Source organism: Miniopterus natalensis, chromosome X (genome assembly GCF_054644295.1).
Source record: "Miniopterus natalensis isolate mMinNat1 chromosome X, mMinNat1.hap1, whole genome shotgun sequence".
NCBI lineage: Eukaryota > Metazoa > Chordata > Mammalia > Chiroptera > Miniopteridae > Miniopterus > Miniopterus natalensis.
In genome coordinates, this window is record NC_142103.1 from 84,402,461 (window position 1) to 84,418,680 (window position 16,220).

At 36.6% G+C, this 16,220-nt stretch overlaps 1 protein-coding gene across 1 annotated transcript in view; it reads right to left on the minus strand.

Moving 5' to 3' along the window:
- Nucleotides 1–16,220, minus strand: part of CFAP47 (cilia and flagella associated protein 47) — a 354,566-nt gene that overhangs the window by 64,813 nt on the left and 273,533 nt on the right. Inside the window, exons 53-56 of the mRNA XM_016216827.2 lie at nucleotides 13,781–13,956; nucleotides 12,647–12,754; nucleotides 8,307–8,415; nucleotides 4,399–4,503 (exon numbers count right to left, since the gene is read on the minus strand). Coding sequence (XP_016072313.2) covers nucleotides 4,399–4,503; nucleotides 8,307–8,415; nucleotides 12,647–12,754; nucleotides 13,781–13,956 — 498 coding nt within the window. The remainder of the gene's footprint in view (nucleotides 1–4,398; nucleotides 4,504–8,306; nucleotides 8,416–12,646; nucleotides 12,755–13,780; nucleotides 13,957–16,220) is intronic.

The window sequence follows — 16,220 nt, forward strand, 5'->3', positions numbered from 1 at the left end:
AAGAGCGTTAAAAAGATACCTTAAAAAAAAACCTTGCATCTCTGCTCAAGGTTGTTTTGTTGTTTTTTAAGTCAACTTATCTAACACACTGGGTACTAAAAGCTGCATAAAGTTTCCAAAATCCTAGGGTGAATTTCAGGTGGAACTCATATAGTTAACATGATCACATGAAGTCAAGGAAGGTGAGGCACAGATTGAGTCCCATTAAAAGGACTGTGCATTCCTAACAACATGGATGGGCCTTGAGGATAGTATGCCAAGTGAAATAAGTCTGACAGGAAAAGCTAAGAACCATATAATTTCACTCCTATGTGGGATATAAAACTGAAACTCGTGGACACAAAAGGCAGTGGGGTGGTTGCCAAAGGGGTGGGGGCGGGGGGTGAAAGGGGTCTGAATATATGGTGACAGGAGAAGATATGACTTTGGGTGGTGGGCACACAGAGCCATATACAGATCTTGTAACATAGAAACCCACACCTGAAACCTATATGTTCATATTAGCCACTGTCACCACAATAAATTTAATAAAGTGTTATTAAAAAAATAAAATAAAATTGCAAAATTAAAAAAAAAAAAAGGCAGTGTGTAAACTCTATGCCATATTATTTATCCCCACCATCTAGGACACTGTGTGCCTTGTTATCCCAGGACATGGAAGCGAGGCTAAAAGCTGTGAGCAGGAGGCTGAATGTGGCCATTGTGCCTACCTTGTTTCATAAGCCTGCAAAGCTCCTTTTGAAAAGTTCCCTTTGTGTTCATTTAGAATAAAAGTCTCCCAAGAGCACAACAGACGGTGACTCGGTTCAGCACTGAAGACTTACTAATGTTGTAAAGGCAGGAGGAAGTCATTAAATAAAAAGCAACAAACCCGAGGGCCTAGTTTATAGTCGCTCAAATTACATAGATGTTTCCAAGCCTAAATTACAGTAGGAAGAGGGAAACCTGCTTTAAGGTGGTTTCAGAGTGGGATAGGTGGTGACAGGAAATGTATACAATGCTGTCTCTGAGGAGGGAGGAATAAAGGCAAGTTTTATCTGTATGTTATCTTCAAATGACTGTATTACTTTTTTATTTATTTATTTAATCGTTACCCAAGAATATTTTTCCCATTGCTTTTCAGAAAGAGTGGAAGGGGGGAGGGAGAGAGAGAGAGAGGCTGCCTCCCTCATGAATCCCAGGGGGCCGGGGATCAAGTCTGCAACTAAGGTAGGTGCCCTTGGCTGGAATCGAACCTGGGACCCACCAGTCCACGGGCCGACACTTTAACCACTGAGCCAAACAGGCTAGGGTGACTGTATTACTTTTAGTTAGAGATTCTACTTGTATAATGTAAGTTCACTAGATTTTCACTTATGATGTCCTAATTTGATTACATGTAAGTGGCTGACTGGGTTCAATTAAATTAAGAACTGTTTTATGTAAATTACTTACTTTTGGGCTACTTAATTAAATAAATCCTGAATGACAGAAATGAAGTTACTCTGAACCATTGGGGATGAGCCAAAATACAAAACCAAGAAAGAAGGTCATGCTTTCATGTTTTTGCCCAATGGCCTGGAACACTAGAGCCTCTAAGTTAAACTGCATCCGTCCCCCCACTATGGAGCACTAGTACACAACACCTGCCCTAGCATTGCTTAAATTATCCTCTCGGTTTCAGAGAGGGAAATTAAAAAGTATCCTGACAAAAATGTGTGTTAAGAAAAACAAGTAACATTTTTTAGCCCATCTTTATCTCAAACTTCTTTGAAAGGAGACAGAGCAAAAAGAACCTTTAAAGATCCAATTCCAATGTTTCTGAAAGAGAAACCAAGTGCAGGGAAAAGATAGTAAAACCAGCTTGCACACTGAGCATAGCTCAAGGGCATTAGAGCTGGTTAAGAACCAACAGTTTCCCATAGATCCAGGCTGCAGGGCCACAGACTCATGCTGGGTAATAAAACCACTCTGACTTTGTCTTCTTTCCTTCATTTTTGCTTGTCTGACCTTTAGATGCAGTGAGTCACACAATAAAGTACAAATGGAGTAAATATTGGCAACTATCTGAAAATAAAAATGAAACAAACTGAAGCCCAAGAAAAACAATCTCAGGAGGCCCAATTACCACATTTGTTACTTCCTATTATTCTTCCTCTTATTCTGATATAACAGTGTCATTTACAGAATCTGGTAGCATAATATAAGTTCATGACATATGCAGCTGTGACATCCTAACCAAATTAATCCTAGGATTCAAAAGCTGTACAAACAACTTTAGCCTAAAATTGGATTTTTACAATGCAGAGCTCTGTACATGGGCTCAAGTCAGAAACCCATGAAAAACTATAGCCATTTCCTTAAGTTCAGCGAAGAGTAACAATCAAAAATAGTTAAAACTATCTTATAAGAATTGCCATTACTAGATTTTAGATTAATCAGCTATTCAGTTGTACACATCGGTTCAAATATATTTATCAGTGAAATCAAGAGAGGGACAGAAATCTACTACATGAGTTTTTCCCCTAAAAGTTAAAGTAATTGGAAACTCTTAGAAAAGCAAGCCCTAAAATTTTATTTTAAAAACTATCTTCCCCAGATGCCTACACATACATAACGCTGTATTTTCGATAGTTCATTCAATTTATACTTTAGGATGAACAGGTTTTGCTTGCAGAGGATGGTGACTGGATAAATTAAATAAAAGAGGAAGACTAGAATGATTCAGAGATGGAAAAATGATAAAAAAAAGCAAAAAAAAAAGCAAAACAATCTGAAAGGTTAGGGGAGTCCATTGCAAAGGTTGAAGGGGTCTGGGTCTGGACCCAGTAGCCGAAAGGATGAATGAATGAAGGATTGAAGTCTAACCACAGGTGAATCCTTGGAGGTTTGCTACAACTTGGAAGGAGATGCTTAGAGTGACTGAAGTCAAGCGCCCAAGTAAAACTGATTTAGAAAAGGTCTGAGTTGATTGCTTGTTCTTCCTGTCTGATTACGAATTTCAAGTTCAACATCTAGGCTAGGATTTTCTAAAGCTATTAAGATGGAGAAGTGGTAATTGCCCTGCTAATGTGCCAGCTTATCCTTGAATAGATATAATTTCCATCAGAAATGCAAGCAACTAAATTGCCCCCAATAATTAAGATGAAGAGGCTAACCCTGCTAATTACAATTTGTTTCCTTTAATATTTTTGAGGCACGCATACTTCCATAGTATTGCTTCAGGTCATGTATAAGTCAGTAATCATGTAGAAAATTTAATAGCGTCCATTTTTTTTTCCTGAAGGTAAATTACACACTGTTTTAGAAAAGAGGGCGCTCCAGTCACCCACAAGTCTTGCACTCACACTGGGACCCCTGTATTATATGTAATTCCACTGCCTCTCAGATGGCAGGCTCCTTGGTGCCCCTTAGGATTTAAAGTTCTGATCTCCATTTACTCTCTTCCCCATCAACACCTGAAGAAGCACAAAATGATAACAAATGTAAAAAGTTGTGTAAAATTTTCATTGGCAGTAAGAGAGTTTTAATCAATTGGTAGTCTGTGGATAGCTGTAAAAATAGTCACGAAAATGGGTTGAGGCCAGACATCCTCAGTTCAGGTCTGTGTTCAACCTCTTATTAGCTACCTAATCTTCATTTCTGTGTCTCAGGTTCCTAATCTGTAAAATGGGGTTGATTATCTTTTCACTGTAGGACTGTGGTGAGAATGAACTGAGATAATTCTAAGAATGGCATGCAGCGAGCTTAGAGACGCTTAAAAAATGATTAACCATTGTTGTTCTTAAAAATTATCATTATTGCCTGGCCGGTGTGGCTCAGCGGTTGAGCATTGACCTAGGATCCAGGAGATCGGGGTTCGATTCCCGCTCAGGGCACAGGCCCGGGTTGCGGGCTGGATCCCCAGCAGGGGGCAGCAGGAGGCAGCCGGTCAATGACTCTCTCATCATTGACGTTTCTATCTCTCTCTCTCTTTTCCTCTCTCTGAAATCAATAACGATATATATATTTTTTAAATTATTATTATTCAGAATGCTGTACAGACAAAATAGAGGGAAAAAATAACATGGTATTTGGAAGAGCACATTTTCTACAGTTTACAGTTAAGTTCATGAAAATTTGAGTAGTGAAACCCAAGTCAGAAAATTAACATAAATGCCAGCAATTTGGCATTTACATTAAAATATATATGTTTTAAAGCCTGGACGTATACTCCCCTTCATTCAAGCTATCTAAGGATTTTAAAATGCCTTTTTTAGATGCCTGCACATGCACTACGTATATTTCCAAAAGTACATTTAATTAAGTTTACAATAAGCTTGTTCTGCTTGCAAAAAATATCAACTGGATGAGTAAGATTTCCTTATTTGACTTTAAAATTTAATGACCTTGACTTGGTCTAAGAATACTCTGTCTTACCTGAGCACAGTGGAAGATAAGAGAAGCCTGGTGACCAGCTCTCCCAAGAGCAGAAGGGTGAAAACAAACAGATACGGTTCTACTTGAGTGAGGAAGTAGAGTCAGCTGTGTAAATTTAGAAAGAAAAAAAGAGAAACAAAACAATCAATACTTTTGTTTGAGTCAGCATCTCTGTGCACTAGATATATGCTGGGTGGATATTTGTGTGATTAATGTGTTGCCTTGTACACTTTTTCCAATCTCAGTAGGTCTGCTTGACAAATATCGGTAAAACATCTGGTGGGAAACAGTGTTTAATGGTGCTCGTGCCACGTACTTTCCCCAGACAATGACCACATGGAGTTAGTCACTCTAAGTAAGGAAATCTAAATTAACGTTTTAATCTGAGTTAGAGCCTCCCATAATAGAAATGTGCATTTTATTTAAGAACCCATATGTCCATTCTAAGATACAAGGCAAACACTGGGAACCCAACTTGTAGCCTTGGTAATATCAAAAGAAATAAACAGATTCTAAGCACAGATATAAGTCATGTTTCTTTAGTGTACCTTGAAGTTTCCCTCTTTGTCTTATCACATACACACTCAAGGTGTGACCTGCTATAATAATTTAATTCTGAATAGTATGAGTTTGTTACTTCTTTAGAGATTGTGAGCCAGCAACTTCATCACACTGTATCGAGGACTTGAGTGTCTCATGTAATCAAAGTGCTACACCGTGAACAATGTAATATTTAATGCCAACACTTATAGAATAATAGAATGAGTCGTACATATCTGAAAAATAAATCAACTATTTTTTCACTAATTTATTCTGCCGGGTAACTTTTGAAAAAGTAAAACTACAATTTAGCAGTCATTCAGTCCTTGTTAGATATAGCACTTTGTCCTCAATAAACTCTGATGACAACAGAATACAAGCATAGACAAGTTTATATTGAGAACAGTGTTACATCCTTATTATGTATAGTGTGGTTTATCTACAGCAAATATATTTTATCTCAGACTGGTTCCCTGATATCTCAAATATTTCGAAGTTATCAGCTAATCCACATTTAAGGAGTGTAAATTAATTTCAGTAACGATCTTAGCAAAAAATAAAGTTGCATTTAGTATATTCTTTAAATTTCGCAAATATGAAAAAAAGTTTCTTTATGTACAGGAAGGGTATACATATATATGAAGTAAATAATCTATTTCATTGGAAAAAACATATAATACTGCATTAAATTTGATTTTCATTCTAACACTACCACATGCTAACAATGTGGCTTAAGTATTTTAGCCTTTCTGTCTTCAACTTCCTCTTCTATAAATATATGTCAGAGACATGTGGCGAAGATTGAGGCAGTTTATACAACCAAGGAGTAATTCAATAAAATTCCTTTATTTCCACCTAAAATTTACTGAAAAATGCATTTCCAATGTTCTCAGGGAAAGAAAGATAAACACTATTTCTTGGAATTTAACTGCAGTAAACCTACTGGTTTAATGTAATTACATATATATGTTAAATATAGGACCTTTGAGAAACTTATATATATAATGTTAAATATAAGACGTGTGAGAAACTTGAAAACATTTCATTGCAAGCGTCATGATGATAACTAATCCCAATGTGAGCTTACACTGGATCCTAGTTCAAGAGGGAAAGAGTCTTGGGGCAGGTCAGTAAACTGATATTTGAACAGGATACCAGATTATGTTGGAGATCGATATAATTTAAGAGACATAAACTGAAATAGTGTTGAAAAAGCATGATACAACTTACCTTCAAACTGAATAGTGAAGGGACTAAGAAGTACAAATTGGTAGTTACCAAAAAAGAAAAGATGTAAATAAACTACAACATAGGCAATATAATCAATAATATTGCAATAATTATATATGGTGCCAGGTGGGTACTGCAAACATGGGGGAGGGGACACTTTGTAAAGCATATGATTGTCTAACCACTGTGCTGTACACCTGAAACCAATACAAAATAAAATTGAAAGTAAACTATAATTGAAAAGTTAAAATTAAAGTTAAAAAACCCTGAATGAGAGTAAAAGGGAGAAAAAAGAAATGTAAGAGAGAGAAGAGAGAAATGTGGCAAACCATTAATATAAGAACCAAAGTAGAAGGTATAAGCTTGTGCATTGTATTATTCTTTCAACTTCTGTATCTTTTTGAAATTTTTCAAAATATATCATTGGAGGGAAGCAACTTTTTTATATCATTTGCCTTGGCAATCAATCTATGCTTCTTTATTGAAGCATTTATGGGTAATAATCAATATTTTAAAATTCATACTTGTGCAAACATGAGTACTATGCAACAAAACCGTAAGTAAAGTTATATGTACACATATTCTTTCCATTTACTATCATTAACATTAATGTGTTCTCCTAATTTGTTCTATAATACATAATATTATTTTTAGTAAATGTATAACTTTATTTTTGAGTTATCTCATAATATTGAAGTTAATTGCTTATTTCGTACTTAATATTTGATAAATGTATAGAAATGAATGGAGTAGAAAACCCTAGTTGGAAATATTAAAGCAGAGTCCATATTCTTCATTATATAATAAAGTTGGCATCTGCAATATATTGTATTTGTTTTCCCTTGGACCACAGTTTACATTCTTCTGTAAAAGTAGCGATATAAAGGATATGAAAACACCACTTTACCCCTGGCCAGGTGGCTCAGCTGGCTGCACCAGAAGGTTGCGGGTTCAATCCCCAGTCGGGGCACGTACTAGAGGCAACCGATCGCTGTTTCTCTCTCACATGGATCTTTCTCTCTCTTTCTCTCTCCCTCTTCCTCTTTCTCTAAAATCAATAGACATATCCTCGGGTGAGGGTTAAAAAAAAAAAAAAAGTACACACAAAAAAACACTTTCTATTATATCCTGAACATCACATTTCATTTTCATTTATGGAAAGTACAGTGTTAAGTAATATAAGTAGGTGTATATTTTAACATAACTTTTTAAAGTTTACACTATACATATAAATTTTAGCAACATAATAGTGATATCTAATTTGACACATTATGGCAGTTAATAACTAATTTTATATCATGATGTTGTTAGCTGGTAACCGGTGATTGACAAGAGACAGGTATTAAGATATAAATAAATCACAGTGTAGATTTTTAAACATCACTAAAAGGCAAATAGTAAAAGCCTTTATTTAAATACCATGTTTACTTAGTAGGTCTTCATGATTCACTGTGAGGGCCTCTGAAGAGAATCATCTATTGCAATGATTATTTTGAGATTTCCCTGAAAGCATGGCTTTAACATTCACTGACATTTTTGATGTGTTCTTTGGAAACGCAGAAACTGATGCTGAACCTTCAGTCTTATTTTGTTAGTGGAGGAGAAAAGTGACTGAGGCCCATTGATAGGCTCTCGTCTCTGCCAGGGACCAAGGAATGAGAAAATGAGGCAAAGAAAGGAGAAAAGGGGGGGGGAGCTGTCAGCACTGTCTGGAAGTGGGGGACGGGTGGTGGGAAGGAACTCAGGAAGGGCTGAAAAAGGACCGGCCTTTGGGGACCTTGTGACTACAGCATGGCTGTCGAGTCAAAGTTACATTACTGAGAACTTACCGCAAAAACTGATTACCAAAATGGTCAGAAATAAAGCACAATTTATTTAGAATTCAGTGATAATGAACATATATAATGGCATATATCATTTCAAAAATTTAAATGAACATTATAATGGTTTTTTTATTGACAAATTAAAATTTGACATATATATTACATATTATATTTATAGAAATTCCACTTTTAAATTTTAGACATTTGAAACCTTATTAATAATTATTGAAATGCTAATATCTCACAGTACCCCAAAATCAGAATTGGAAAATGCTCTGGTAGTGATGGGATACTTGGCTTTCTGAATATACTCACTGGTGATTTGAAAGCATCCAGGATAAAATCATCAGGATCACTGTTTTCTACTTGCAACTCTAAGGTTTCATGCGTAGGATTAACTAAAGAAATGACCTGAGTGACATACCTAGAAGGAAAAAACAAAGCTAGTAAACATGTTCACAAACTTGTTTGATATTAATTTTACAAACCTGATGACTATTTTGGGTTGAAATGCATCCTGTAAAAGGGTAAGTTTAAGTCTTAATTCCCAACACCTCAGAGTGTGACCTTATTTGGAAATAGGGTTGTTGCAGATGTTATTAGTTAAAATGAGTTCATACTGGAGTAGGGTGGCCCTTAACCCAATAAGACTGTTGTCCTTATATGAGGATGATATGAAGACACATGAAAAGATGGCCGTTTGACAGTGGAGGTGGAGACTGGAGTGATGCATCCATAAGGCAAGGAACACCAAGGATTGCCTGCAACAGCAGAAGCCAGAAGAGGCAAGGAAAGATTCCCTCTTACTGGTCTCAGAAGAAGCATGGTCCTGTTGAAACACTGATTTCAAGATTCTAGCCTTCAAAACTGTGAGACAATAAACTTATGTTGTCTTAAGTCAGCCAGTTTATGGTATTTGTTATGGCGGGCCTATGAAACTAATATAATGATTTGTATGAGTTTCAAAATAGGAATCATCATATATTAACTAATGACATTTTGCTGAATTAGATAATCCCTGATTCTCTATTTTTAACACCGACGGTATTCCACATTGGGTACTGGAACATATTCCGGTTTTAGGAGCAAGGTTTGTCAATTATTTTATAACTGCTAAGTCCAGACCAAAAAGTTAACATAGTCTAGAAATAATAACAAAGAGTAATAAATGAACAAAGTTCTGTCCATTACATCAAGGAGATCCAAACTGATGATGAAGAAATAAACCCGCCCCCCAAACTGTGGCTGGTATGTATGGTCAAAGCGAAGAATACTCAAGAGGGTTCATAATTCTCCATCCATCATCATTCCTAATGCCTTTTCATACACAGCGTCAAACTGGGCTCCTGCAGTAATACATACCAAAACCGCACTGAGGTAGCACACCTCACACTTGTTAGGTTGATTTTTAAAAATTTATCTTTATTGTTGAAAGTATTACAGATGTTCCCTTTTTTCCCCATCGAACTCTTCCACCACACATCTGCCCCCCCTCCCCCTGGCCTTCACTATTGTCTGTGTCCACGGGTTACACATATATGCACACAAGTCCCTTGGTTAATCTCTCCCCACCCACCCACCCCCGCCTTCCCTCTGAGATGCCTCAGTCTGTTCCATGCTTCTATGTCCCAGGATGATTTTTTCTAAGTAAGGTATGTATTGGTGAAAATGTGGAGAAAAGGAAACAGTGACGCCCTGTCGATGGGAATGCAAATTGGTACAGACACTAAGAAAACCAGTATTGTCTAGCCACTACGCTGTCACCTGAAACTAATATGAAATAACAGTGAATGTAAACTGTAATTGAAAGAAAGACTATCAAAATGGTCTATAAATATATGACAAGGGAGTCGACCTCATTAGTCATGAGGGAAATGCAAATTAAAAGTATACTGAGGTACCACTCCACACGCACCAGAATGGTCAAAACTAGCCTTGCGATACCCATGTTTTTGAGAATGTGAAGCACATACAATTCATATGTGACTGGTAGGAGTGTAAAAAGGTACAACCAATTTCAAACTTTTTGTCATTATCAACTCAATTTCAATGATATTACATTCCCATGTTATACACAACAGAAATGAGCCCAAATGTGCAGCAAAAGCATATACAGTGTTATAAACAATATTTTTCATAATATATCAAACCTGGAAAAAAGGTTCATCAACAATAAAAAGGAATACTTTTTTGCAGTGAGCGAAACAAATGAGGAACAGCACAAAGAACAACATGAATGGTCCAATAAGACCCAACTATCAATTTGAAGCCTCACAGATAAATATAAATAAAACAAGCACCAGAGAAAGTTTCTAACAGGAAAGAACAAAGCATTAAGATGAAAACCATAGCTTCTAAAGATGACCATTCATACCTTAAGGGATAGAGAGAAGATATTACAAACATGAAATAAGAACAAAACATTATATTTTTTAAAACACGCAAAAGAAGCATCCAAACACAAACAAAAACAAAAACTGGTCTTGGCTGTTGATAGCTGACATGAAAATTCAACAAAAAGATTGGAACATAAAACTGAGTAAATCTGTCTAAATGCAAAAACACAAATGTTGGGGGGAAAGGCAAAAAAAGTAAGAACATTATTAAAATAGCCCCCGAGTTATAAATCCAAAACATAGATGTTGTAGAAAGAGAGAAGAGAGAAAAGAGAGAGATGGCATAATTTGAGATTTCCAGAAACACGAATTATGTCATTTGTTTCCATTTTGAAAGAGATCCCAACTACCTGGAAAAATGCATGAAAACAGAGCCACACCAGCATATTAAGAATTTTAAGGACACTGGGTACAATGAAAACCCATGCAAACTTTGAAGAGGATATGGATCCAAGACAAGGCTGGTTAAAAAATTAGTTACTACCAAATATCTTTAAATATTATGTCTTTTAATTATACACAGTACGGCCGGCTGGTGTGGCTCAGTGGTTGAGCATCAACCCATGAACCAAGAGTTCATCAGTTGGATTCTCGGTCAGGGCACCTGCCTGGGGTGTGGGCTTGATCCCCAGTCGGGGCGAGCAGGAGGCAGCCGATCAATGACTCTCTCTCATCGATGTTTCTATCTTTCTCCCTTCCTCTCTCTCTAACAACAACAAAAAAAATCAATAATTATACACAGCATGACTTAGATAAAAACAAATTAAGTTTTAAAAAACCATGTTCAAAAATAACAAGAACCTAAAAGAAAAAGAAAAGGCTAGTGCTTTTAAATGCAATGAAAAAAATCATGATCGTAAAACTCCGAGCCAAATATTTTCACGAAATTGTCTTACATTTATTAATATTTATACATAGATATAGCTTTCATATATTAATGTATATTTTAAAACAAGAAAAAAATAAAACTAGAAATAAGTTTGTAAACAACTTGTAGTAGACACTGTTGGTGCCCCACTCAGTTCCCCTAGAAGATTTTTATCAGCTCTCTGCCCCCCATCCCCCAACTTCCAAATTCTTGCGGTTCATCTCCTATCTGAGACCTTCAGATGATTACCTTTGGGTCCTGGAGCCTCCTGAGCCTTGCAGCAGAAGTGTCTGGGAGTTTGTAGCTCATCCCAAGGGCGCTTCTAGTGACTAGTATGGGAGTTCAAAAGCCCAGCATCTTGGCATCAAGACAAGACCAACCCTGAGAGGTAATTTATACTCCAGAGCTTTCTGCAGGATGAGCTAAAGTCTGGGCTGGTGCCTGAAATCACACCCTTGCTTAGCTTCTTCCCTTTTCTTATCCTGACTCCCCTATTCTCTTACTGGTTTTTCTAACTGGGATCACTTCCTTAATAAATCCCTGGCAGTGAGGTTCTGGTTCCAGATCTGGTGTTAGGAGACTTCAACACTCTCTTGGTGCGCTAAGGGAGAGAAACTGGTGAGAGGGCACTGATTTGCCCACTAACAGAAACCGTGACTTGGTCATCCCTGTGTACTAGCACCAGCGCTGGTTCCAGGCATGCAATGAGAACTCACCGCTTGAATATAAGTGCTCAGATCTCAAGGGCATATGGCATTAACCAACTGACCGAGAATTTTCAGTTTCCTGTGCTTCCCTTCTGCTTCCCTTAAGCAAACTTCCGTTTCTCCCCTTCCTGCAGGCCTCCTGACTCTGCTTGTTTCCAAGCCTGAGCGAGCACAGAAAGAGCAGAACGTGCCTCCCCTCTCGGCTTGTCCTGGGAACCAGCTTATCCCAGCGAGACGCTTTTCCTATCAGTCCCCACCAGTCATCTTCCCTTCCTTGTCTAGTTTTCCTTTTAAAGGTTCTGCTTAGCTCTCTCTGCTTGCCTCCTTGACCCTATAAAATAAAAAAGCTTCTGCTATTTCATTTTGAGACACTTGCATGTTCCTGAGACCAGGGCATTCTCCCTACTGCAACAGTCCCCTCCTCCAACTATTTCTAGAGTCCCTTTCCCTCCTTTGCAATAATCATTTCCAGTAAAAGCTTCTCCTTACTAAGTCCTGGCTTGTTTTTCTTTCACTTAAGTGTTCCAAAGGGTAGTTTAAATATCAAACCTTCCCTGGAAAAGAAAATCAATTAAAAACATATTGGTGTCTTATTTAAAAATGTTAAATACATTCTGACACTACTCTTTTAGATAAATGTTTTTTACTTTCATGAAATAATTTTATCTATGAAATGGAACTTACTTTCCAAGGTCACACTGCATTTCTGGCATTATGGTTGGATTTGGTAATTCGACAGTAAATTTCAGGACATACCAGAACTCCAGAACCTTATCAGGCTGAAAAATAATGCTGGCAGAGAAAATATACAAAATCTTATCAGTTGTTTTAGTTTGTGTAACAAATTTAGCATAAAAAATATCCCAAATACAATATTTGACAATGGCTCTGTGACACATTCTCTCATTGTAGGTACATTTTAAATTTTTTCATTTTTGATGAGAAATTCATCTCATTATTCAATAAAAATAGTGCCATTATTAATATCTGTTTAATAAATGTGCTAAATCAATGAAAAATGTTTAAATCTCAATAATTCAAATGCCTTGCAATAGCTATAACAAAAAAAGTTGTACTTTCAAACTGTGATTAAATCAATTTGTTTGTTGAATTAAACATGTAATAAATAAATGGGATATTAATTTGAAACAAATAAAATTGATTATGTTACTATAAACTAATCGAATTAATAATCATGAACATAGAGGTTATGTGTTTGTGTGTGCATGTACCTGAGTATACAGTACTAAGTTTTTCATAATTATCATGCTATAAAAACACTTATCATTGCACTGCTAATGTATGTGTATATATTGGTGTATGTTTGTGATGTGTGTGTGTGTATGTGTGTGTGTAAACACAAATATGGTCTCTGACTTACGATGATTCAATTTAAATGGTCGACTTACCATCTTTCAATTTTGCAATGGTGCAAAACCGATATGCATTCAGTGGAAACCATAATTAAAATTTTGAATTTTGGTCTTTTCCTGGGCTACAACCAATACTCTACAGTGTATTTATTGTGTTAGATGATTTTTGCACCTAGAAAAATTTGGTTAGTGAAAAGTGGAATGAAAGAGGGTATATAAAGGGTAATTTGGGAATTATTTAATTTGATATTCCAATAAATGATATTTTTGCATTGGAGAAAACAATGCTAACTCTAAATTAGTGCATTTTATAAATGAATGGTATTTTTAAAAGCTAAAACTATGAACAAATGTAACCTAAATGATTATAGCACGCAAATAATCATTTTAAAAGCTTAATTTCAAAAAATCAACAATAAAATATGACGCCATCCTGAAACCATACCTTTCCTCTCTACAGCCTGTAGCCGCTGGAGTATAGCATACAGCATAGTCAATATATTCTTCTGGATTTAGCACAAATTTTTTGAGTCCACTAAGGGCTGGATCTGATAACAGCACTTCTATGTGAAGAGTTTTCTCATTTGCATTATGGAGAGGTATTTCAAAACAAAGGCTCTCCTAGAATTATATTACAAATACAATCAGCTCTTAATGTCAGCACAGACTCGTTGTTCTACGGAAGCAAACGCGAAGAAAACTTCGGTGCGATATAAGGCCATTTGTTTTATATATCCCCTTGGTCCACTACCGAATGTATCTCACTTGCATTTAATCGTTTGTTTTCCTTGATTAGTCTTAGTAAATGGTAACATTGATTTCAACAACAAGTACTCCAAAAGATCTGTCTATCTAAATTCTAAGGACACTGTAAAATTGCATTTAAAATATATTTTTCCTCAGTACCATTATTAATAGGAAGAGCGCTTGTCATTTTCCTCTAGCTGTGGTACTTAAGCTTCAGCATGCAGGAGAATCACCTGCAGAGGTCGCTAAAGCACAGACTATTGGCTCCCTACTCCAAAGATTCCGATTCAGTAGATCTTGGATGGAGCCTGAAAACTTATATAGAAATATATAATGTTTTTAGAAAAAACACTGTGGCTGCTGCTGCTGATCTAGGGGACATACTTCAAGTAGCTCTGCACATTAGCATCAAGCAGGAAGGACGATCTGAATTAAGAAGTCAAATTATACTGATGATATGACTATCTTCCTGTTTAGAGTCCTTTCTTCTATTTTCGTTTCTCCTGTCCTGACCCCCTAGCTACACACTCAGCCCCAGAAGGCACTCCTCAAGTTCCAAGACACTTCCTGATCTTCATTTTGACCCATCCTGGCTAATAATTTATATTTCATCCCATGACAGCCATGGTTTCCACTACAGTGAAAGCCATTAACTGAAGCAAATGTGTTAAAGGTGAATACTAGAAAGGACATATCTCAATCTGAGCAAAGACCAGTTGTCTAGAATGCCTTAACCTAATAAAAAGAAGAATGTTGGATGTTTCCGTTACAATTTAAAAATGGCAATGGATGTACTTTGGGACATGGAGCTATTTTGAGATTTATCAAATCACATTACAGGAGTGACACACACACACACACACACACACACACAAAACCCTATTACTAAGCTGGTGGGGACAGGTGATGATGGGGAGAGAATTAGTTATTCACAAAATGCATCTTCAAGATAGACATCGCAGCTTTGTCCATGGAGCAAACATTTCCTTGATTACCTCTGTATAAATAAATGAGTGGATAAATATTACATTCACACACTCTGAGCAGGAAAATTTTAATTCACTGAGTATTTGCACTGAAAACTTCATACTTCCTGCTCTCAATGCGTCTGAGTAAATAAAGATTATGTTTTGGCTCATAAAAGTTTAATTGCGTCAATAGCAATTCAATATGCACTAGCAGGAAATATTTTTTCACCATCTTCTCTCCCAGAAGACAATCATAAGTTCATTATAAAAGAATTATTTCTGAGGTCCAAAACGCACAATAATATTAAGTAATGTATATTATTGAGAAAATTTTCAATTGTAATTTTACTCAATTTGATAACCTTAAAGTCAATAAGTAAACTGTTCCAAAGGGGATTTTGAAATTACCATGTAATTTAGAGGAAGTGATAACTCTAATCTGCCTCAGTAATTTTCCAAAATTGAAAATTCAGTGCCAACAGTTAAGAACTCAGAGGAACCAGGTCTGTGGTTATAAATTAGAAACACCATTGTCATTCCTCTGCTCCTGCCACCTGCATGTCACTGTACCTACTGAAGTCATGCCTCCCACCCCCCATCTCTAATCCTCTCCCATTCAGCCTGAGCCACGAAGACTGCAGAGGTGGGTGCTAATGCCAGATTGGGGGTGACATGGGGGTGAGGATGCACCGGTAGGCACTAAGGAGTTGTGAAAAACCCAGAAATGCCTGTAGTGTCCATAGGTTTGTTCACACTTATTCTGACATTTCGCATAATCTTGTGGCGGGGACAGACGGACAGGGGGGGCTATGAAAGGCAGTGACAATAGAAAGATATCTAATTGCAGGGACCGGTCCCTAGGAAGTACATTCCTACTTAGCTGCTTAACATAACTTATAGGTTCTCTCTCTCCCTCTCTCTCTCTCTCTCTCTCTCTCTCTCTCTACACACACACACACACACACACACATATATAGATCTAACTACATATCCATCTATATCATAGCAATATATATACACATATATATATTTGTGATTTAATGCAAGAAGCCATGAGATGCTTTTGTAAAATCCAGTTTGAGAACTTTTCACAACCTGTCAAGATAAATTCAAAGCAGAATGCTTATTTTTCCTACCTTAACATTTCATGAGGAAGAAAAATTTCAGTAT